Source organism: Dipodomys spectabilis, unplaced genomic scaffold (assembly GCF_019054845.1).
Source record: "Dipodomys spectabilis isolate Male_0828 unplaced genomic scaffold, ASM1905484v1 ptg000081l, whole genome shotgun sequence".
Taxonomy (NCBI): Eukaryota; Metazoa; Chordata; class Mammalia; order Rodentia; family Heteromyidae; genus Dipodomys; species Dipodomys spectabilis.
In genome coordinates, this window is record NW_024870758.1 from 7,051,774 (window position 1) to 7,075,230 (window position 23,457).

General features: G+C 34.3%; 1 protein-coding gene across 1 annotated transcript in view; it reads right to left on the minus strand.

Annotated features, from left to right (window-relative positions):
• Positions 1–23,457, minus strand: part of Lrp1b (LDL receptor related protein 1B) — a 1,466,647-nt gene that overhangs the window by 483,754 nt on the left and 959,436 nt on the right. Inside the window, 1 exon segment of the mRNA XM_042683428.1 lies at positions 2,016–2,156. Coding sequence (XP_042539362.1) covers positions 2,016–2,156 — 141 coding nt within the window.

The window sequence follows — 23,457 nt, forward strand, 5'->3', positions numbered from 1 at the left end:
ATGATACTTTTGTAGTGTACTTTTGTAGAGAATACCCAATTATACCATCAGGGTCAAATATTTAAGACAAAGAAAATTGTGCTAATGAGAGCAGAGTCAAGAATAATAAAGAGCCATTAAATATTTCCTTCCAAGTACTTCATTGAAACTATGCCTTGAAACATTCATTTATAGTTTCAAAGAATGTACATACTTGTTCATGTTTTTGAAAGGTTGTTCTGTATTTTTTAATTGCTCTGCTTAAATTGAAAATGTATTTTCTCACTCTGTCTCTGTCTACTATGTTTTAGATAGAATCACATAAGCTTAGACTTATACATCTCTCTATATATCTGTGTGTTATATTTTCCAACTTCTTCATAATCAATCTGAAGTGATTTACAAATTTCATGTTTGCTGTTTAACAAATATATTGAAAATCCATAAAAAGATATTATCATATTTTATTTACTGAATACCAGTAATTTATGTGGAATTATATCATACATTACATGTGAGTAAATGCTAGTAAAATTATGTGTTTATTCTTACATATTTGTTATATCCTTGGGATTAAAACCAAGATCTCTTGGTAGTTAGCAACTATTAAACCATTGAGCTTACCATCCAGTCTAAATCATTTTGTTGTTTTAAAAAATATTATTATTGTAACAGTGATGTACAGAGGGGTTACAGTTACATAAAGATGGAAAAGAGTACAGTTTAGTCTAACACTATTTCTCCCTCATTTTCTCTTGCTTTCGCTCACTCCCAACACCCTTCTCCCCACGAGTTGTAAAGTTTATTTCCAACATAGTCTTGTGAATATTGCAGTTGCATTGGTTGATCCTTTGCCTTACTCATTTGATACAGAAAATGTTGTATCGTGGAGTTGTTAGTTACAATACTCCAACCATGATTCCAAAGTAAAAGTTTCAAAATGTCCAAAAAGGAAAAGAGATTTGTGCACTAAAGATCTGGAGTTGGTATCTTCTCAGGAATAAAACTTAGTAACCTTTGTTAAGCTAAGTCTTTAAATGATGACTTTCGTTTTAGTTTTCTTATTAACAATAACAAAAAAGTTCTTCTGGGCCTCATAAGTAAGGAATTCAGAACAAAATTTTGCCTGTGCTCTCCACAGGACATGCTCACATGATAATGGTTTCAACTTTGTGCCATTTGTGTGGGCAGACCCTCAGCTGGAATCACCAGAAAACCCTTCCTGTTTGAGGGTGTAACCTGCTTATGACATGGTCATTCCGTTCTTCTCTTTACCTTATAATTATCTTCTTTGGCTTAAGCATCCTTCATCTTTCACATGAAAATCTCTCCCTTGTGTCTAAAGAGATTTTTTTCCCTTCCCTAAGGCAAGTGAACATGTAGCCAGATTTTCATGGCAGAGGCTAAAATAAGGAAGTGAAATACAGCAAAGATTTCTTTGAGGTAGAGATTTTACTAATGTCATGGATCACCAAGCAAAAACTAAAAAAGGACTAGCAGGTGTGCAGCAGCCCTGGCTGTCATCTTTAATCCAATTGCCATTTGGGCAGCATGACAAGTCCACCTATGCAAACCATCTGTTAGTTCTCGCACTCCATTTCACTGCACACCATTTGGACAAGCAAAACAAAAAAGTGGCACACAGAGCCAAACAATGTCGTGCTTTGGGACATGAAATTGTTTCTACATTGTCCACTTGAAGTTCCACAATTCATCCAGTTTCCAAACTTAAACATACACTAAATGTATTTTCCTGGGATATTGTTTGTTATTCATAAAATATTTGGTCAAGTACTGGATTAAACTTCTTTGAAGATCTAACAAACTAAGATGCCTAGGCAGTTTTGCCAATGTTTGGAAAGCTCCCTATAGACCTTATATTAAAGATAGTTCTCCAATACTAAGCAGCAATTTTCTTTCCTTCGTTTATTAAAAGCAAGAACAGAACCTTGTGCTGTTAAGGCATGAAAATAGCATGAAGAAAGAGGGTATTACATATTCAAACTATGGTATTAACTTACTACTGCGAAACATACCTTTTTGTGCTTCTTTGTCATACACTTTCATGTGAACCACACCAGAAGTCTTATTTCGTAGGATGGTTGGATTCCTCCCATCTCTTTTGCTACAGGTTCCCAATTGTGCTAAGTTTTGATCTGCCCACCAGAGCTTCTTATCTACAAAACAAGGATATTTTAATGAAGAAGAAAATCATTTTACTAATAATATAGAAAGTTATTAATTGTTATGCTTCTTGACTTCTTTTGTTATATTTGTGACAAGTTTCTAATGGAAACACTGAAATAATTTTGATGTTTAACAAGGCAAATCACAGTGACTTTAATTGTTCAAAATTTTCTCTTCCATTTTCAATAAGACACTCTTCATTTATCTTTGGATTTTACTAAAAATTATATAGCATATAAATAGTATCTTGTTGTAAATAAAAGCCTTTTCCTAGCATGTAATAGGGATTTTACCGTTTATATACATAATTTTGCTTATCATAATTTTGTGGATTTATTATGGTTTTGGTCAAAAAGAATCAAAGGTGATAATAAACTTTGAAAACAAAAAATACATTTCAAAGGTAAAGTCTTTTAGTTCCATAGAACATTACACAGTATAGCTGATGCAGAACAGTTCTCAGTCAACCCTGCTGTATTGGTGGTTGTGTTGCATTGTATGATCTTCCCAGTGTTTCCTTAATTTTCTATGTTTCTCCAAATGAAAATGATGCTCCAAAAGCAAGGTACTGATAATCCTTCTAAGGTTATGATGACAGTTCAAGTCAAAAGAACTTAGGATGCACTAGAATTCACTTAAGTGCTAAAATATATTAGTTGAGGAAAGGCCCTGTTCAACTGGAGCACTTGTACATGGCCTTGATTACAAATCTCTCTCTCTCTCTCTCTTTCTCTCTCTATCTATCTCTCTCTCTCTCTCTCTCTCTCTCTCTCACACACACACACACATACATACACACAAAAAATTTGTTGAAAGCAGCGTGCAAGTTGGGTGGCATAATAAGAAAATTCTCAGTATTGTACAGAACTCAACTAATTCTAAGTACTTAGAATTATTCCTCAATGGCTGCTACTTATAAGCACATAAGCATAAATATCAAGGATCTACTTGTGGATAGTAGTAACATACTATATTTATGATATTGCAAAATCCAACAAAATAGCTGGTCAGATATCACTTATTCAAGAAAAAGAAAGTGTTGAGTGGGTTTTTAGTTTTCAAACTAACTCAATATATCTCATTCGTATATTTTAGCCCCAGTAACCACTGGGACATAGATGATTGAGAAAGGTTCAAATTCATAGAACTTGGAATCTAGGATACTTTGATCACTCTAATTGAAACCACCATTCAGGGAATCAGCATTCTCTTTAGCTTATCTTATCCCAGTGGGGATAGGGCATAAACTATGTGATGTTAAAAGTAAAGGGAGCAACATGGATTGATGACTTATAAGATTGAACTCTGTGCAAATCCTCACATTTCATTAACTAATACCTAAAGTAACATGACTAAAAAAAAGAAGAAGATGAAGACATTGGATGTAGCTCACCTGGCAGTAGTTAACCAATAACATATATTCTTGTGGCTTAGTCAACATCCTTCTTTAATCCTGATAAAGAAAACTAATTTTCAGAAAACTATAACAATTCCAGGCCTCCTGTGACTACCTCATGGGAAAAATAAATTACCCATTACCCTATACTACCAGAGAAATTTTAAGTGGACAGAGCTCCTAAAATTAGCACAAAATATGTCATGTGACAAATAAACATACTTAGGATATCAGGTTTTAGTCTGAAAAATTGGTACAGTGTTGATAAATAAATAATAGAAAGAACTAAATCCTAATAATCACTTTCTTTAAGACTGTACCTAAAGCATCATTTGCTTGTGAAGAGCCTAATTTTTCCTAGTAGGCTGGGGCAAGATGTATCTCAATAGTGACCAACAAAAAAAGACCACAAGTAAACTGGGAAAATAATTCCAGATTTTTATACTCTGTTATAAAATATTTTTGATCACATCTATTTCTATTAAGAAAATTCAAATTGAAAAATTTTAAGTTCTACCTATGATGAATGTATTCTTCCTCATGAAACTTCTTCTCAATCTTCCTGTCTTACTAACTCACAACATTTATTATGGGCTTTCTCTGTTAACATTGGGCATTCCTACTATAAGGATATAGTTTGAAGGTATACTCCAGAGTTTTATTTGTTGAAATATAATCTGGATTTTGAGTTATAGAAGTAGGGAAGCTTAAACTGATAATGATGTTTAAAGGCAGGACATTTGGAAGGGGAGTGTGATTAGATGATATCCTAAATCTAAATATGGAGTACCCATGGATGACCTTTCAAGAAAGAAGACAGACCAAAAAATATGCACACACTCACACATACATAAACACATACATACATATGTGTGTGTATATATATATATATATATATATATATGTTCCCTATATCATGTATTACAATGTCTTTTACCCCGTGAGGAGTCTGCCATTGCGAAAGCCATCTTTAGTTCAGCCTATCCACCCTGGTAAGCCTACTTTTGTTAAAAATTACCATGTCCATGTGATTTGCTATTATCAGCCCCAGAAAATGCACTAATCTGAGAATACGTTCCTTATAAAATACTCTAGTGTAAAAGGTAAGAAAGTGACAGATAACACAAGTAAGTCAACTGCTTTAACTATAAAGTCTATGTTCCAGTGAGTGACACAGACATGAAGCATGTAAACCAACAGAAAAAGAATAAATGAAAATGAAAACATCATTAGTGCTAAAACAAAAATCGAGACCGTTGCATTATTTATGTATTTCCCCTCCTTTATCTACACAACATCAACCTGTTCTCTTCAGCAATGTTTTTCACATTACTACAAATGACAACTCCTTCTCAATTTGAATCTAGTCCTCTGCAGACAGAATCACAATGCTCTATATTGCATTGTTGCCTTTTCTCTTTGATTCACTTGCACTAATTTGACTCCTTATCTGAAGATGAAAGCTCCTGAGAACAAGGATCTTGCCTTGTACTTCTTTGTATTCTTTACAGTGCTTTGCATTCTTTTGAACTGAACATGATGTAGATAATCCCTAAGTGCCTGTGAAATGATTGGGGGAATAACAATCCCTAAAAAATATCTTCCATTATAATTCATAACTTAGAAAGCATTTGAATAAGGTCATATTTCCTGTTCTCCTGGATATTAACTATACTAAATGCCACTTTTGAAATATTGTCTTTTACATAGGTCCCTCAAACATGATACATTTTATTTTGGATTATAACTTTCACTTAGAATCATACTAGGATATCTAGTTTTTAGAGTCCCACAACTATGGATATAAGTATGTTAGAAATTTCAGAAGTTATCAAAATTCAAAAGGAATGTAAATCACACATAAGTCATAGACCTAGGTATGGTACAAATCCTCTCCAGATTATTATGTTAACTTCTAGTCATAGACTGAGAACAGTTAGAGATAGGGTCCTTAAGAATGCAATGATCATGAAATGCCAGTATAACAGGTACCTATATAAGAAGAGGAAATACGGACACAGATACATATGGAATGAAAACAGAAGATGGTTTCCTATAAGGTAAGAACCTTACCTCAAAAGAAAATAAGTAGACACCATAATCTCAGACTTTTCACAAAAAAGAAAACTATGTAAACAATGTACTCTGAGACACTATTCTTACTCTGAAGCTTTGTGCTGGCAATCCTAGCAAAGTATTACATTTCTTAGTAGAAATGCCAGAGGACTTCAAATTATAGGAAAAGAAAAAACCAACATAAATATAAACTGAGTGCATCATGTAGCCTGTAGTATCTTCAGAAAGAAAGAATAACACTTAATAAGGATACTAAGTTCATGGCTTTTGATAAACTCTCAATACAAGAAAATAATATTGCCTCATTTACTAACCATAAATGAGATGTGATATGGATTATCCTTCTTGTTCAAAGTTAGCTGATACAAACAAAAACTTAGGTGACCTTGTAATGCCACACAAAAAGAATGTGTCATTAACTCTCACTTGACTTCATTTGAATCTCAGCACAAAATATCCTTTCAATCTACCTAATAAATGATTCTATATCTATATAATATTAACTCAATTTGATGAATATAAAGTTTAAATGTATGATACCTAGTGTTCATTAGCAACTTGATTTGATTGCCGTGACCTAAGAGGCTAGTGGATAATACTGCTTATATCTCTGCAAGGCTGTTTCCAAAGAGGATTATCAAAATGGCAAGAATCATAAACTTAAAATTTTTGGTCAAGAACAAAAAGAGTAAAGAGAGCTATAGATAACATGAAGACAAGATGCTAGAAGATTGCTATTTCTCGCAGAGGGTACTAATGGGAAGGAGTGGCTGGGCTTGTTTTTTGTTTTTTGTTTTGTTTTTCTTTTTTTTGTCAATAGTGGGGCTTGAATTCTGGGCTTGGGTGCTGTCCCTGTGCATTTTAGTTCAAGGCAAGTGCTCTACTGCTTGAGCCATTGCACCACTTCCAGTTTTCTAGTGGTTTATTGGATATAAGAGTCTCATGGTCTTTCCTGCCCAGGCTGGCTCTGAACCGCAATCCTCAGCCTCCTGAGTAGCTACGATTACAGGCATGAACCACCAGTGCCCAGCTGTTTGTTTTTAATAACAATATTTTGGATAATTCAGAGGTCACAGAAAAACTACATGTTGATGACAGTACTCAAACAATGACTCAAAGTTCTTCACAGAGACCCATTTCTTAAAGTTATCATAGTACCTTTTGACACTGCCACATTCTATAAATGTAGATATTAAAACACAGTATAAAAGTATAAAATAAAAATAAATAATAAATATCTTGGAAAGAGAATAGCAATTATATGCTAAAGGAAATAACAGAAAGGTAACAAAATAGGGCTGGGAAGGTGGCTCAGTGGTAGAGCGCATGCCTTGCATGCCTGAAGCCCTGGGTTCGATTCCTCAGCACCACATAAGCAAAAAGAAAAAAGCCGGAAGTGGCGCTGTGGCTCAAGTGGTAAAGCACTAGCCTTGAGCTGAAGAGCTGAGGGACAGCGGCCAGGCCCAGAGTTCAGGCCCCACGACTGAACCCCCCCCCCAAAAAAAGGTAACAAAATAGAAAGTGAAAGCTGAAGAAATCTTCAAGGAAATAAAAAGAAAGGGAAATAAAAAATGAGATATAAAAGTACAGTTATAAGAGTCTATATGAGTTATATTGGTTTAGAAAGATATTTGGGAAATGGGAGCATAATAAGAAAGAAAATTAACATCGTTTCTACTCCTAAAGGATTATCTTTCATTGAAAAAGCTAAATGAATTCCCAGCAAAAGAGATGAGCTCAGACACACATTATCATGAAATGCCAGAATGAGAAGGGCAAAGAAATTATTCTAAAATTTTCCAGAGAGAAAAAGCAGTTAATGATCCAAAGGTAGAGTAGTAGAAACCATCAGCCTTCTCAACTGCCACATAAAAGTTGAGAAGATGATCAAGCGTATTTTGCAAGAGGTGATACAAAATTATTTCCAGTATGGATTTCCATACTCAACTAATAAAGTGCAAGTGTAAAATAAAGATATTTCTGGAGAATGTCTTCTTAAATGTATTTCTCCAGCCCCTTGATCAGAAAGCTGTGAGAATATTTACTTCAGTAAAAGAAGAGAACAAATAAGGAAAGAACATAGTAAGAAATAAAGACACGAAAATAAAAGCACTATATGTTATGGTGAAAAGTGATTCAAGGACAGTAGCAGCAGATTCAGACAGCAGGCAATAGGCTAAACAGAGAATGTCAAAGAGCTACAGGAGAGGATTTAAGACCCTATAATATCCTCTCAATGAAATCTATACCTTAAAATAATATGGCAAAAACATCTGAAAAATAGCCTTGGGCTGGGAAAGTGTCTCAGTGGCAGAGTGCTTGTCTTGCATGCATGTAGCCCTGGGTTCAATTCCTCAGTACCACATAAGCAGAAAAAAGCCAGAAGTGGTGCTATGGTTCAAGTGGTAAAGACCTAGCCTTGAGCTGAAGAGCGGAGGGACAGTGCCCAGGCCCAGAGTTCAGTCCCCACAATCAAAAAAATAAAATAAAATATAGACTTAAAATCTGAGATTGTGTCTAGTGCTTGAGAATTTGTGTTGGGAGTGATAAAAACTCTATACCGTGTTTAAATATCCTTCTTTGTCTTTACACCATCTATGTAGCTGGTTTATGTTTCTAGCAGAATAAAGTTATCTCTGTATTACCAAAGTAAATTCCTTTTATTTTCCAATTATGCCTCTTTCCTAGGAGACTTTTCATGGTGAGCGTGAACTTTTTTGTCATCAGATGTAAACACAAGTCAACTTTGTTCTCTCTTGTCATCTCCATTGCCTGTCTAAGGCCCAGTAAACTGAACAAGCCCAGTTAACTCTTCATCTGTGTTGTCTCAGGAATGCTTTCTTTCCTCACAGTCTCCACAGAATCTGTTTAGGTTAAGGTCTCATCACTTCTCATGCCCTACTATTGCTCAGGAAACATGAGAGTAAAACGCAGATCAGAGTCATTCAGTCTCCAGTGGCTTCCTCTTGCCACAGAACTTATCATGGCAAAAAAGGCTAGCCATGATGCCTGCTGAGTTTTCCATCATCAAATTTGTTATTTCCGCTGAACTCTTATCAGCAATTCAGAAACGACTTTTTGTCAGCTTCCAATTTTCTAAGCACAGATTTATCATGATATGACATAAACATGGAAGGAAATTCACCAAATGCATCAAGAAGGAAAACTATAACAGAAATGAGGAGAGTAATGCCTTCTACATACAAATGATTTTAACAACTTTGTTTAAAAATCTCCACTTTTGCTTTGCAATTACTGTAAATCAGGAATTCCCTTCACCCTGGACAATCAAAGGTATTTCTGCCACTGTACACAGTGGCTTCTTTCCCTGGTCAACTGCAAGTTTCATTTGGGGCAGCTCTCTACATTTTGTCCAAAGCAATATGCAAAAGGTGATTCTTTTTTTTTTCTTTCTTTTTGGTGAGAATACTATACAGTGGAGTTACAATTACATGGGCAAGATAACAAGTCTATTTCTTATCAAGCATTGTTGCCTCCTCTTTGTTTCCCCTTCCCATACTCCTCCAACCTCCCCCCACCAGATGGGACTACAAGTCTCTTTTACTTGCCTTTACCCAAGCATTTACTTTTATCTTAAACAGATAATTTGGAGGACATGAAGGTGGAGAATAATGCAAAAGAAAGCCTAGAATCTGCTGGCAAGTTTTTATGATTTGAACTGACAGCTATAGCCTTAAACTCTCAATTCATTGTTACAATGAGATTGGCCTCATTGAGAGCTGAGGAGGCAGTCTTAGGTCACATGGAGAAAAACCTGAGAATGATAGATCATTACATTTTCAAGTTGATAGGTTGGCTGTGTTGGCAGTACATTGATGAAGGAATGACAGTGGCTCACACCTGCAATCCTCGCTTCCAAGGAGGCTAAGATCTGAGGATCATTCAAAGCCAGTCCAGGCAGGGAAGTCCATGAGACTCTTATCTCTAATAAACCACCAGAAAACCAGAAGTGGTGCTGTGGCTCCAGTGGTAGAGCATTTGCTTGAGCTTAAGAGCTGAAAGACAGCCCCCAGGCCTAGAGTACAAGCCCATGACCAACGACCACCAACAACAACAAAAAAAGGGCAACTAACTGTCAATGACTGCTTACTGGAATGGTTAGAAAATGAAAAATAGCATTTATTCAGTGGCAACAGATTTCCCCTAATTTTCACTAGGAAGAGGAAACAAGGAAAAGGAAAAGGAGGAAATGAACAACTACTCATCAGTAACAATTCAGATTACATGAATATTTTAATGATACACATTTGTATTGAACATATTTTTGGTAAACTATCTTATGTCATGGTTTTATTTTGTTGTATCTGAACTGTATTTCTATGCTTGCCCATATGTTTACCTGATTAATAGGTAAAAATGAACTTGGTAAACTTTATAATCTATACAATGGTAATTAATTACTAAAGAATCCTCTTATGGTTTTTATAGAGTTAGAATGTATCCCTCAATGCTTCAACTTGTTAAATTAATCAGAAACAGTGGAAAGTTACTTTGAATATTGTTTTTAGAAGTAAAGCTTTGGGGAACTAATTAGGAAAATTCATCAAATTAGAGCTCCATTGATAGAAAACTTCTGACTTTATAAGCAGAGGCCAGAACATATAGACAAACATGTACCTGGTTCTTTTCAAGGGATTCATTACACTGCCTTGGGATAAGTCCATTCTGTAAATCTCCAAGATGAGAGGGCATTTTTAATTTCTTTTGCATGTACATATCTTATATAGAGGATATTCATTCAATTGAAAATAAAGCATGTAAATGTCTTTATCATTCCCTATTTGGAGGAAAGTGTTGTCAACCAAACTAATCAGTTATCAAAATATTATGTCATTGCAGTTCAGTACTTTCAATATGAATTGAATGTGACAATTTCCAGCTGGAATGGACTCTTGAATCAGAAAAATAAAAGCACAATTTTTGTATAACATATAATTGTACATTTGTTACTCCACTATACTACCAATGTTGTTTAGAAAGTAATATCTAACATGAGCCCAGATGCATACACCAACTAAAAACAATAATAACAACAACAACAACAACAAACAACCCCTAATCACTTTGTTGGATTAATCCAATTTTTATCCTGCAAGGCCATTACACATGGAGTTGGTATATTAAATACAACATGCAAACTAATGTTTCTGAATATAAAACATATCTGAATTTATATATACATACAGAGTTCATGGATCAAAGAAAATTGTTTTTACAAAAACAGAAATGGTGATCTGGAAATGTGGGTTTTTTTTTGTTGCTAGCATATTCATTCAGTCCATTTTTAATCACTGTTACAAAATACCTGAGAGAAACCAACCTAAGGGAGAGGAGATTTTATTTTGACTCATGGTTGTTGGCTGGTTCTATTGTTAAACCTAAGGTGAGGCTGAAATATCCTCGTATGAGCATCTGATAGATAATACTTGCTCACTGTAAGGGAGCCAGAAAACAGAGAGAAGACAGCAAGGAACCCTGCACTAAGTTTCCTACTATTTCCCTTTCTTCCAAGTCTTAGTCTATTGGATGGTGCTGTCCACATTCAAAGCAGGCAGGTCTGTCCCATATGCCAGTGATCTCCAGGAAAACACTCACAGACACACAGAAGTGCACTTTACTAATCTCTGAGTTGTTTCTCAACCCAATCAAGTGTACCAGCAAAAATATTCATCACATTTACTAAGTATTCCCCAACTTTGAATAGATTTCTCATAACCAAAATTCACTACAACAACAATTTGGTTGAGAATGTATGAGAAAAACATGCATGAAATAGTTGTATTTGACTAGGATAGAAATTATTTGGGGGCATAGTCACCATTAAAAAAAAAGACAACACATATATTTCAAGGAGCTTTTCCAGACAACTTTGTAAAAAGTATAAGACTGGAAACTAATAGTGAAAGTTATTTCTATCTCTAAATATGCAATGTTCATTCTATTATTTAACCAATAGAAATGTAAAAAAATTCCAATAAAACATCCTCAGAATTTCTACATTAAATGTAATAATGGAGATGATGAGGTAAACACTGTCATTAAGAAACACAAATTTTAGGTGAAATGAACCCCAAGATAAGTATTCAAATGTTTTTTTTCTTTCATGCAATTGTTTCTAACATATTTATAAGATGATTTCTTTGTTGCTTTGTATGTCCCTCCCCCACGATATAACCCCTGTTTTCACTGTATTTGATGTTGGTATAACTTCTGGAGGGGAAAGGAAAATGCAAATCGTTTAAATAGGGATACAGGTGGGCCCATTGCAACAATGAAATGTACAAGTTGTTATGTGGAAAAACAAACTTTACAACTTTGCGGGGGGGGGGGGGTGTAGGGGGTGGGTTTGGGGGTTAGGGGGGAGGAAGGGGGAGATGGGAAGGGGTGGGAAGGGGAAACAAAGGAGGAGGCAACAATGCTTGATAAGAAATGTACTATCTTGCCCATGTAGTTGTAACTCCTCTGTACAGTATTTTCATAATAATAATAAAAAAAAGAAGCACAAATTTGCCAGGCACCAGTTACTATTGCCTGTAATCCTAGCTGCTCAGGAGGCTGAGATCTAAGAATCATGGTATAAGGCCAGCCCAGGAAGAAAAGTCCAAAAGATTCATATCTCCACAAAGAGCCAGAAGTTGAGCTGTAGCTTAAATAGTAGAGTGGTAGCCTTGAGCACAAAAGTTCAGGGCGAGAGTCCAGGCCCAGAGTTCAAACCCCAGGGTGGGCAAAAAGAAATGGAAAAAAAAATTGATTTTGTTTCATTCTTAGCAGTTTTTAACAAACCACAAATATTATTTGTATTACTATTGAATGAACTAAAATGTTATTTTGTAAAGATTTTGGTTTTAGCCTGGAGATACAGTTCAGCAACTGCTTAGCTGGCAAAAGTCCTGAGTTCAACCTTTGCATCAATAAAACCAAATAAACAAACAGAGTGATTTCTGATTCACCTCACTCTCCTCGATTTTTTTATGTCTATTCTAAGAAAACATTTTTTTTTCTTCCCCAACATAGTTTAATGAAAAATCAATTGAACTCAAATAATCTTATCATTGGTGAATATTATCTATCTAATACATCCTCCTATAGTACTATAGATCAATTATAACTTAAAAGCCTAAAAGCATTGAAATTATAAAAGTTATGCATAGTGGGCTGGGAAGGTGGCTCAGTAGTAGAGCGCTTGCCTTGTAAGCCAGAGGCCCTGGGTTCGATTCCTCAGCACCACATAAGCAAAAAGAAAAAAGCCGGAAGTGGCGCTGTGGCTCAAGTGGTAGAGCACTAGCCTTGCGCTGAAGAGCTGAGGGACAACGCCCAGGCCCAGAGTTCAGGCCCCATGACCGGACCCAAAAAAAAAAAAAGTTATGCATAGTTATGGTCTCTTATTTTGTTTTCCTATATAACTCAAGGCATTTCCTAAATGGCTATAGTTTAAGCAAATGTCTACATCAATATTGGTTTTATGTAATACTGTTTGCTAATTAAACTTTGATTGTTTATATTCTTTTTACATTGTTCTAGATTATGTTGTTATTTGTTTAGGAAAAGAGAAAAAAGAACATTAATTAAAATACGATAATACTGAGAACATTTTTTCCTTTTTTATTTTCTTAAGTACCTGTACAAAGGAATTGTCTTCCAACAAAATATTTTATAAATAAATGCAACGTGGTTAAATCCATCTAAATCTAGGATCTATGACCCTAGAAAATCTCAGGATTCCATCTCATCTCCCAGAGTAGAGTTTGGGGTGAATAAATTTGCATAGGGAAAAGGCTAAGGCTTCACTCTCTAAATTTAGTTTAAATGAATAGCTCTCTTCAGCTCATGACATTGTTCCAAGGTATTTATTATGAATTAATATGATATATCATCTACAGTATAAGAGCAGTCATCTGAATAACTATTCAGTTTCTTTTTAAAATTCCTTAGGTTCCAATTAAAACTTAGCTGTAATTATATTATAATAGTACACCCTGTGTGTAGAGCTGCCAATTGTACTCCAAAAATATTACATGAAAAGTTTCAAAAATAAACACTTCACACATTTTTAATTGTGTGCTATTCCAAACACCTTAATGAATAGTCAAGCTGGTGAATTTCACTTGGGACACCCTTCTTTTGTCCAGTATCTCCACACTGTATCCACTTTTTGCTCATTATTTACTTCAGCAGCCATTTTGTATATCAGAATAACTGACACGACTGTCACAAAATTTATGTTCAAGTACCCTTATTTTATTTAATTATGACTTCAAACCACAAGAGTAGTGATGTTGGCAAGTTATGCCTGCAAATTGGCTTAAAGTGCTTTATTTACTGAAGATATAAAATTGCTCTGCTTAACAAGGAAAAAAATAATTATAGAATATGGTTGCTAAGACCTATTAAGAACAAATCTATCCATGAAATTGAGAAGGAAAATGAATATTTGGTAATTCTGCTTTTGCATTCTAACTGCAAAATACGAGCCATAGTGCAACTCATCAGAAGCATTGTGCCATCTCACATTATCCCTGGGAGAGTGAGTTAGTACAGGAAGTCATTTTGAGAGACATAACATTTCCATATCGTTTTCATATTATTTTAATGGTTCTATGCTGCTAGTATCTCTTGTTGTTAATCTTCTTGTGTGGCTAATTGATAAATTAAATTTTATCATAGATATCCGTGTATGGTTCAGCCATCACTAGAAGTTTTGGAAGGTTCTTCAAGGATAAGAGAGAACAGTTTTGTAATTCAGCCATCTATTATTATTCTAGAATGTTCTTTCATTCTCAACCACTTATTTCTCTTGATATTCAAACAGAGACATAGAATAACATAATGCAATCATGTCTTAACTCTGAAAGAAATTTTAAATTTTAAACTCATTTTTACTATCTTAATAGTATGAGCATTGAACAATGTAAATATTTTTTCCTGAAAATGATTATGAAAGTGTTTTTTAAAAAATATTACTTACAAAGGGGAGTCATTACTTAAAACTTTTAATAATGATAAACTAAGATTACTTCATATTCCATTTATGTTAATGAGAACATTCTCTGATCACTAATTATAATATGATTACAAAAATAGTACTATGCTATACCCTGAAATTGTTGGATTTATCCATTTCGCTAGATAATTAGCATTACAAAGAGCAACTTATAGGAAAACAGACTTTTAAGGTGACAAAAATTGTTCAGAAAAATGTCCTATATAGTCCTTTAGAGACTTTCATAGTACTTTTAATGTAAATTTTGATGGGCTATTACTTTTCATTAATGTTAACTTGAGTACTTAGAGAGGACAACTATGTACTGTACTTAGTGCTTGGCAATTTGCCTGGATATACTTCATATATTACTGTTACTTTAATGAATTGTGTATAGCAATTAGATGACTGCTTATAAAATTTAGATGGATGTATTTTAAGTTCCTTGAGCTAAGTGACATTGCCCAAAGTGTACCTCAAAGTAACATCTCTTTTTGAACACTATGATTTAAAAGCTGTATCACTTGAAATATGTAGTGTAATTACAGTGCATTTAAAATAAAATGAATTGGATATAGCACATTACAGATGGAAGGCAATATGGGTGTAACAACTGAATCACTGGGTTTTTTTTTGCAGAAAAGGAGTTGCAAACAACATTTAAGTAACTAAAAAATTTTGAACATATTAATGACTTTATTTGTGGATCCTTTTGTAATACATATTTTCTTAGAACATACTTAGTCATGTCTAAAGAATATTATACAAAAATCTGAGATAACTACACAAATCATCATACATGCATCTAAGAAAATTAAGTTTTCTACTCACTGAGTCAATGACTAAAATTTTTTCTAGTTTCTTTTTAAAACTTCTAAAAAAGAAGTATCCACAAGCATGTGTTCTATGCCCTGAGATTGCTTTCCACCAAGTGATGTTTTGTAAATAGATTTCGCAAAACCGTGGTCTAAATATTATTCTATCCCCAAATGTCTATCTTTTTCTTCTGATTTTCTTTAAAATCTTTAATTGGGGAAACACCATTCCATTATAAATCATTCAAGTTTTTAATTTTATTTTAAAACATTTGAAATGGAAACAAGCTAAGAGATCTTCAAAGTCAATTTTAAGGGAATGTAATTGTTTCCTTTCACTGTATTTTTGTTGCTGTTGTTGTTCTTGTTGTTTTGTCGGTCATGGGGCTTGAACTCTTCTGGGCCTGGGCGCTGTCCCTCATCTCTTCTGCTCAAGGCTAGTGCTCTACCACTTAAGCCACAGCACCACTTCTGGCTTTTGCTGTTTATGTGGTTCTGAGGAATTGAACCCAGGGCCTCATGCAGATGAGGTAAGCACTCTACCACTGAGCCACCTTCCCAGCCCCTCACTGCTTTGTTTTATGGTTTATATTTTGTAGTTAAAGCTTTCAATAATAGTACTTAGTGAATTTTATTCTTTCTTTCCCATTTAAATGAAAATTATTAATGACAAATGTGGGTATAATAAATGGTAAGTAAGCAAAATATATGGGGTAGAACTAATTTCAACATAATTAAAAATTTCATATACATGAAAATCACAAGCATGATCAAGATTCATTGTACTCATAACCTGACTCATGGAATTGTAAACTCTTTTGCAATTATCATTAATATTTTAATTGAAAAGGTAGATTGCTACTTTATCTCATTGTTTATATATAATTATATACTTTATTTCATCAGAATATTAGTAACACTGAAGCAACCTTATGGATCAGAAGGTTTTTAACCATAAAAGACTCAAATTCAGTACAGGTTTCATGCCTGTGCATTTTTTCAAGAAGGAAAACAAAGATTTTGGCTAACTAGTAGCAATAATGTTTAAAACTGTGGCCAGATTATTTGTATTTCTTTTTCTTTTCTTTTGTATTTGGTGCTAGGGCTTAGACTTTAGGGCCTAATAAATGCTAAGCACATACTCTGTCACTGACCTACAGCCCAACCCAGATGTTCATTTCTTATTAACCTTAACTTTTATTTTAGCAGCAGTCCATACTAATTGTACAAGTTAATGGAAATTAGTATAATATTTATGAATATGTACATATCATGGTACTTTAATATTTCTATATAAGGGAGAGAACAAACCAGACACAGAAAAGCAGTATCACATCATATTGTCACCCACGCTTGCATTTCTTATTCTATCTCCCCTTGATATCTGTGTGATTACCTATATCTTTGAGAGTTTTATGTAATTTTCACAAATGTATATTTGTAATATGTGTTAGTATAAATGTCACAACTTCCTTACTTAAAATTGGAGCTTTTCTGGCTCTTTAAGTCTAGCTCAAACCTTTACTTCCTGTTCTTAGGACCTACTTGACTTAGTGTCATTCACCATCTGACCACCCTTATTCTTCTTGATCATCTGCTTGATTGTCTGGGATTTTTAACCTGTATATTTCCTACTGTGTAAAGCTAAATCTTCACAGTATAGGAAGGACAAAACAAAAGTAATAAAACCCTGCCTCCTTTTCATTAAATTATATATTGAAGAAAGGAGACAAAAGCAGAACATTCTTTTTCCTTCCTTTTTGAGTATATTATTTGTGAAAGAAAATTTTACACTATCAGTTGTTTTTAGAAACACTGTGGCTTCATTTTTATTTTTTAGAATTTTTGTTTTGTTCAAAATGCATAATAATTGCACTACCTTTCTAAAAGCAAAATCTATACTTGTAATTGGCCAATTAGGATTAGAGAGTGCAGATTTCACAACCTAGAGTTAGTCTGAGCTTTAAAAGATGGAAACTAGTAACCTCTCTTCAATCTACTAGATGAGAGTCACAATTCCTTCACCACAAGGTGCTACCATCCAAAAAAATGTGTGAAGACATTTCTAAACATGCTTGATAGGCAACATGGACTGTCATAGAAAATTTCTGGTATGATGAGAAAATTCTGTTTTTGGAGTTAGACAGAGTCTCAGCTTTGACCTCACAGGACCTCCAGTTTTCAGAAGTAATACTCTCATCATATTATCTCCATTGCATGGTTGCTCTATCTACTAGCAATAATGTTTGAAAATTGTATGGAATAGAGACAACATTCTCTAAATAATAAGTATTAAGATAAATAGTGCATTATCCTGGTTAAAAATATATGACTAAAGTAATGCACCCATATGATGAAAATTGATGCAATATAGGGTTTTCTAAATCTAGCTATTAGTGACTAAAGCTATATTTGGGAAATCAATCCATACTTAGACTTAGCTCAGGTATGGACCAATTTGTATCAGCCTGTGCCCTACCCCATTTACATATTGGAGCCTTAACCACTGTGATGATGTTTGGAAATGGACTTCTTAGGAGAAGAACAGTTTGGGATGAGATTACAAAGGCATGGTCCTCATCTATGAGGAACAGAGCAGTCATTCCCACCAACAAGGAAAAGAGCCCTGATCAGGAACCTAGGCCATGATTTTGGATTTTGCAGCCTCTGGAACTATTGTGTCTTGTTATATAATGGATCTCATCCTCCTGTCATGTAACTGAATCATATTTTGCAGCCTCTACTCCATCAACTTTAGCTGTTATTTTATAATGATATGTAGAAGAATTTATTATTTATGTTTGTCAGATTTTTGCTATTCTAAGTAACATGGGAAAGTGTAATTTTGCATACTTTTCACCACACATATAACATTATATCTACAGAACAAATTCATAGAAGAAACAGAAATCTAGAAAAATTACATCAGAAATCTGAGAGACTGCTCTACTATTTAATTGTTCAAAGCTACCTATTTTGAACAATTAATTTAGCCTAACCAAGTTTGAGCTGAGACCTCTGAAATAATCAGTGTTAACAACTCCACTCTCAGGGGATTGTTGTAAGAAATTAAGTGAATAAGATTTGTAAATTAAATACCAGAATATTTCACTTCCTTAGACTATCAATTATTGTTATTAAAGGAAATAATGCTGTTAGGTCCAACTGTAAGATTACCTCTAGGAATTGGAAACACATCCAAAACTAAAGTTGTATTTTTTGCCTCAAACATTTTCACTTTTGTGTAATTTTGTTTTGTTATGTTTAGTTTCATTAAGCTGTTTAGTTTGTTTGTAATAAACACAGTGCAAAATATTTCTGCATATATATGCAACTGTATTTCTATGTATATGTACTATAATATGTATTACATAAACAACTATATTAACAAATATAACCTGCTGTTAATTTTTCTCATTAATATTTTAGTATCTGTTTCATTAAAATATAAATTTATTCATTGTCTTGTTTACTCAAATGTTCTATTAGTTACTTAAAAGAGTTAAGTATGAACACCTTTTTATATGTCATGACTGAAGAATATGTGAATTAAATGTGATTGAGAACTATGGAGAAAAGAAATAATATTTCTATACTACAAATGAAGGATACCATGTAACCTTTGTTTCTTTGTGTCTGGCTTGCTTCAGTTAATATAATTTTTTGAAGTCTTTCCATTTCCTTATGAATGGGGCAATGTTATTCTTTTTTATGGATGCATAGAATTCCTGTGTGTGTGTGTGTGTGTGTGTGTGTGTGTTTGTGTGTGTGTATGTGTGTGTACTACATTTTCTTGATCCATTCATCCATTGAGGGATATCTGGGTTGATTCTATATCTTAGCTATGGTAAACAGTCCTGCAATGAACATGGTTGTGCTGGTGTCATTAGTGTAGCAGAGTTTGGTCATTTGGGTAAATGCCCAGGAGTGGGATTTTCTGAATAATAGGAGAGCTCTACATTTAGTTTTTCAGGATCCTCCATATTGCTTTCAAGAGTGGTTGAACAAGTTTACATTCCCACAACAGTATAGTGGCATTCTCTTCTTGGCCTCTTTCTCAACAGCATCTGTTGTTATTCGATTTCTTGATTATAGAAATTCCAACTGGCGTGAATTGGAATCCCAATGTTGTTTAGATTTGCATTTCTTTTATGGCGAGAGATGTTGAACATTTCTTCATGTATCTATTGGCCATTCTTACTCTTTCTGAGAAGTCTCTCTTGAAGACATTAGCCCATTTATTAATTGGGTTGTTGAGTTTTTAAGGGTTTTTTGGGGGTTTAATTTTTTGAGCTCTAAGTGTATTTTAGATATGAAGCCCTTGTCTGATGCATACCAAGTAAAGATCTTCTCCTACTCTGTGGGCTTTCTATTGCTCTTGCTAGCTATGTCCTTTGCCATGCAGAAGCTCTGCAGTTTAATGTCATTCCATTTATCCAGTCTGATTTGTTGTGATTCTGTGTATTTACGATAGAAGATTTGGCCCATGCCTAAGAGCCTTAGTGTTTCCCTTATCTATTCTGTAATATTTCCATGGTATTTGGCCTTACATTGAGGTCTTTGCTCCATTTGGAATGGATTGTGGTACTGGGTGTTATATAAAGATCTAGCTTCAATTTTCTGGATTTGTATACCCAATTCTGACAGCAACATTTGTTGAAGAGGCTGTCTTTTTTCCATCCTGTGGTTTTAACTCCCTTACCAAATATTAGGTGGCTATTGGTCTGTGGGTTCATTTCTGGGTCTTCTCAGGCCTATTTTTGTGTCAGTATCAAGATGTTTTTATTACTATGGTTTTGTAATAGAGTTTGAAGTTTGGCATTGATATTCATCCAGCACTTTTCTTTCTGCTAAGGATTGTTTTTGCTATTTGGGATCTTCTATTATTCCATATGAATTTTTGGATTGCTTCCTTTATATCACTGAAGAATGTTGTTGGGATTTGGAAAGGTATTACATTGAATTTGTAGATAGCTTTGGGCAGTATTGCCATTTTTGCTATATTAATCCTTCCAATCCTGGAGCATAAAAGATTTTTCTAGGGGTAACAATGCTCGACAAGAAATGTATTCATTACTTTACTCATGTAACTGTAATCCCTCTGTACAGCATCTTTAAAATAAAATAAAAGTAAAAATAAGATTTTTCTATTTCCTTAAATATGCCATAGTTTCTTTTTTTCAGATTTTTAAAGTTTTTAAAATAGAGATCCTTCACACGTTTGGTTAATTTCTAGTTTTTTTTCCCCTGAGGCTATTACAAATGGAGTTGCTTTCTTGATTTTGTCTCTCTCTTCTTGTGGTTGGCATACCGAAAAGCTGCTGATTTTTTTAGTTAATTTTACATTCTGCTACTTTGCCAAAATTTCAGATCAGCTCAAGTAACTGGGAGAGGATTCTATAGGGTTCTTTAAATACAGGATCATGTCATCTGCAAAGAGGAGAGTTTTACTTCTTTTTTTCCTAATTTGCATCCCTTGTATATTTTTCTGTTGCCTTATTGCTCTTGCTAAGAATTCCAGTACTATACTGAAGAGGAATGGAGAGAATGGACATCCTGGTCTCTTTCCTGATTTTAAAGGAAATGGTCTGAAATTTTCACCATTAAGTATAATGCTGGCTACAGTTTTGTAATATACAGCCTTTAGTATATTGAGGAATATTTCATGGATTCCTACCTTCTCCAGAGCTTTTTATCATAAAGGGCTGTTGGATCTTATCAAATGCTTTTTCTGCACTAATTGAGATGATCATATGGTCTTTGTCCTTGCTTCTGTTAATATGTTCAATTATACCAATTAACATATTTGCTAGGAAATGGAAGACTTGGAAAAAAATTATATTAAGTGAAGTAATCCAGGCTCAAAGAAATGTAGGTTCCATGGTTTCCCTTATTTGCAATGACTAGTATATGTCTAGAACAAGTAGAAAAGGTCAAAAGCTATGTACATATGACCATATAAGATGATGTTATGCGAAATGAGTCCCAAGATAGGGTCACAAGAGGTTTTATCTTTGTTACTGTTCTTTTTAGTGTACTCATAAGGTACTATGTGATTTTTTGTTTCTTTTGTATGTTCTTCCCTCATGGTATAACCCTTGTTTTCACTGTATTTGATTCTGGTGGCCTGTATCTTGTATATACATTTTTCTAATTTGGGGAGGAGAAGGGAAATAACAAAATGTAACTCTGTAACAATGAGATGTACAAGACACTATGTTGAAACAAACTTTACAACTTGGGGGAGGGGAGGGAAGAGATGGGAAGGTGGGCATGGAAGGGATGGTAAGGGAAAACATGGGGGGGTAAAAATGCTCTATAGGAAATGTACTCATTACCTTACTCATGTAACTGTAACCCCTCTGTACAGTATCTTTACAATAAAATAATATATTAGAAAATAAATAATGTTTCTATAAGAAATAAAAATATATTCTAGTCCTGGGGATATGTACCTCAGTATCTGACCCTTGCCTACATGTTTTTGAGCCTAAAGGTTAAGTTCCCACAGCAAAGCAAAAAGGAAAGAAAACTTTAATTAAATTAGGAAAATACAAATAGGGAAAGAGGAATACATCAAAGCCCAATATGGCTAGGGCAACTCAGGATTACAGTGGAATACAGGACATCAGGAAGAGAAACTGCTGTGAAGTTGAGAATTTAGTTTCATTTCTTTAGTGTTCATTTCTTTAGGCAAATCAGGGAAACTTGTGGAAATTTGATCAAAATTGAATTCTATGCTTCCATCAGAAAGAATAGCATTGCCCCATTAGTAAGGAAATGGAAAGATTTGGAAAAAATCATATTAAGTGAAGTAAGCAACACCCAAAGAAATATGATCTGCATGGTCTCCCTCATTTGTAATAATTAGTATATGTCTAGGATAGTCCTAGGAGAGGATCACAATAGCTAAATAAGTATGTCCATATGAGCATATAAAATAATGCTAATTAAAATGAACTCCAAGATATGAAAACTAGAGGTTTTTAATCTTTTTCTTTTTTAGTGCACTGCTGCAGTTAATTTTTTTCTTTCTTGCTTTTTAACCATTGTTTTATCTCCTCTTGTCACTTTTTAAATTTTTTTTCATTTTTTTCATTGTGAAAATACTGTACAGAGGGGTTACAATTACATGGGCAAGAAAATGAGTACATTTCTTATCAAGCATTGTAGCCTCCTCCTTTGTTTCCCCTTCCCATCCTATCCTCCCCGCCCACCAAAGTTGTAAAGTTTGTTTTCCACATTGTTGCAATGGGTCCAGCTGTATTCCTATTTAAATGATTTGTTTTTTTTTCTTCCCCTCCACAAATTATAACAACATAATTACAGTGAAAGAAGGGGTTATACTGTGGGGGCGGGACATACAAAGCAGCAAAGAAATAATCTCATAAATGTGTTAGAAACAATCACATGTAAGAAAAAAACATTTGAATACATATCTTAGGGTTCATTTCCCTAACATCACCTTATCTGACCTTTTCTGCTTGACTCAGACATATCCTAGTAATTGTAAATAAAGGAAACCATGGGACCTATGTGTCTTTGGGCGTGGCTTACTTCACTTAATATAATTTTTTCCAAGTCTTTCCATTTCCTACCAAATGGTGAACTGTCATTCTTTCTGATGGAGGCATGAATTCGATTGTGTATATATACCACATTTTCTTGATCCATTCATCTACTGAGGGGCATCTGGGTTGGTTCTATATCTTAGTTATGGTAAATAATGCTGCAATAAACATAGTTGTGCTGGTAGCTTTAGTGTGGTCTTGTTTGTAAACATTTGGGTAAAGGCCCAAAAGTGGGATTGCTGGGTCATAGGGGAGCTCTATGTGGAGTCTTTAGAGGAACCTCCATACTACTTTCCAAAGTGGCTGAACAAGTTTACACTCCCACTAACAATGCAGTAAGGTTCCCTTCTGCCCACATCCCCTCCAGCATCTGTTGTTACGAGACTTCTTGATTATAGCCATTCTTACTGGGGTGAGGTGATATCTCAATGC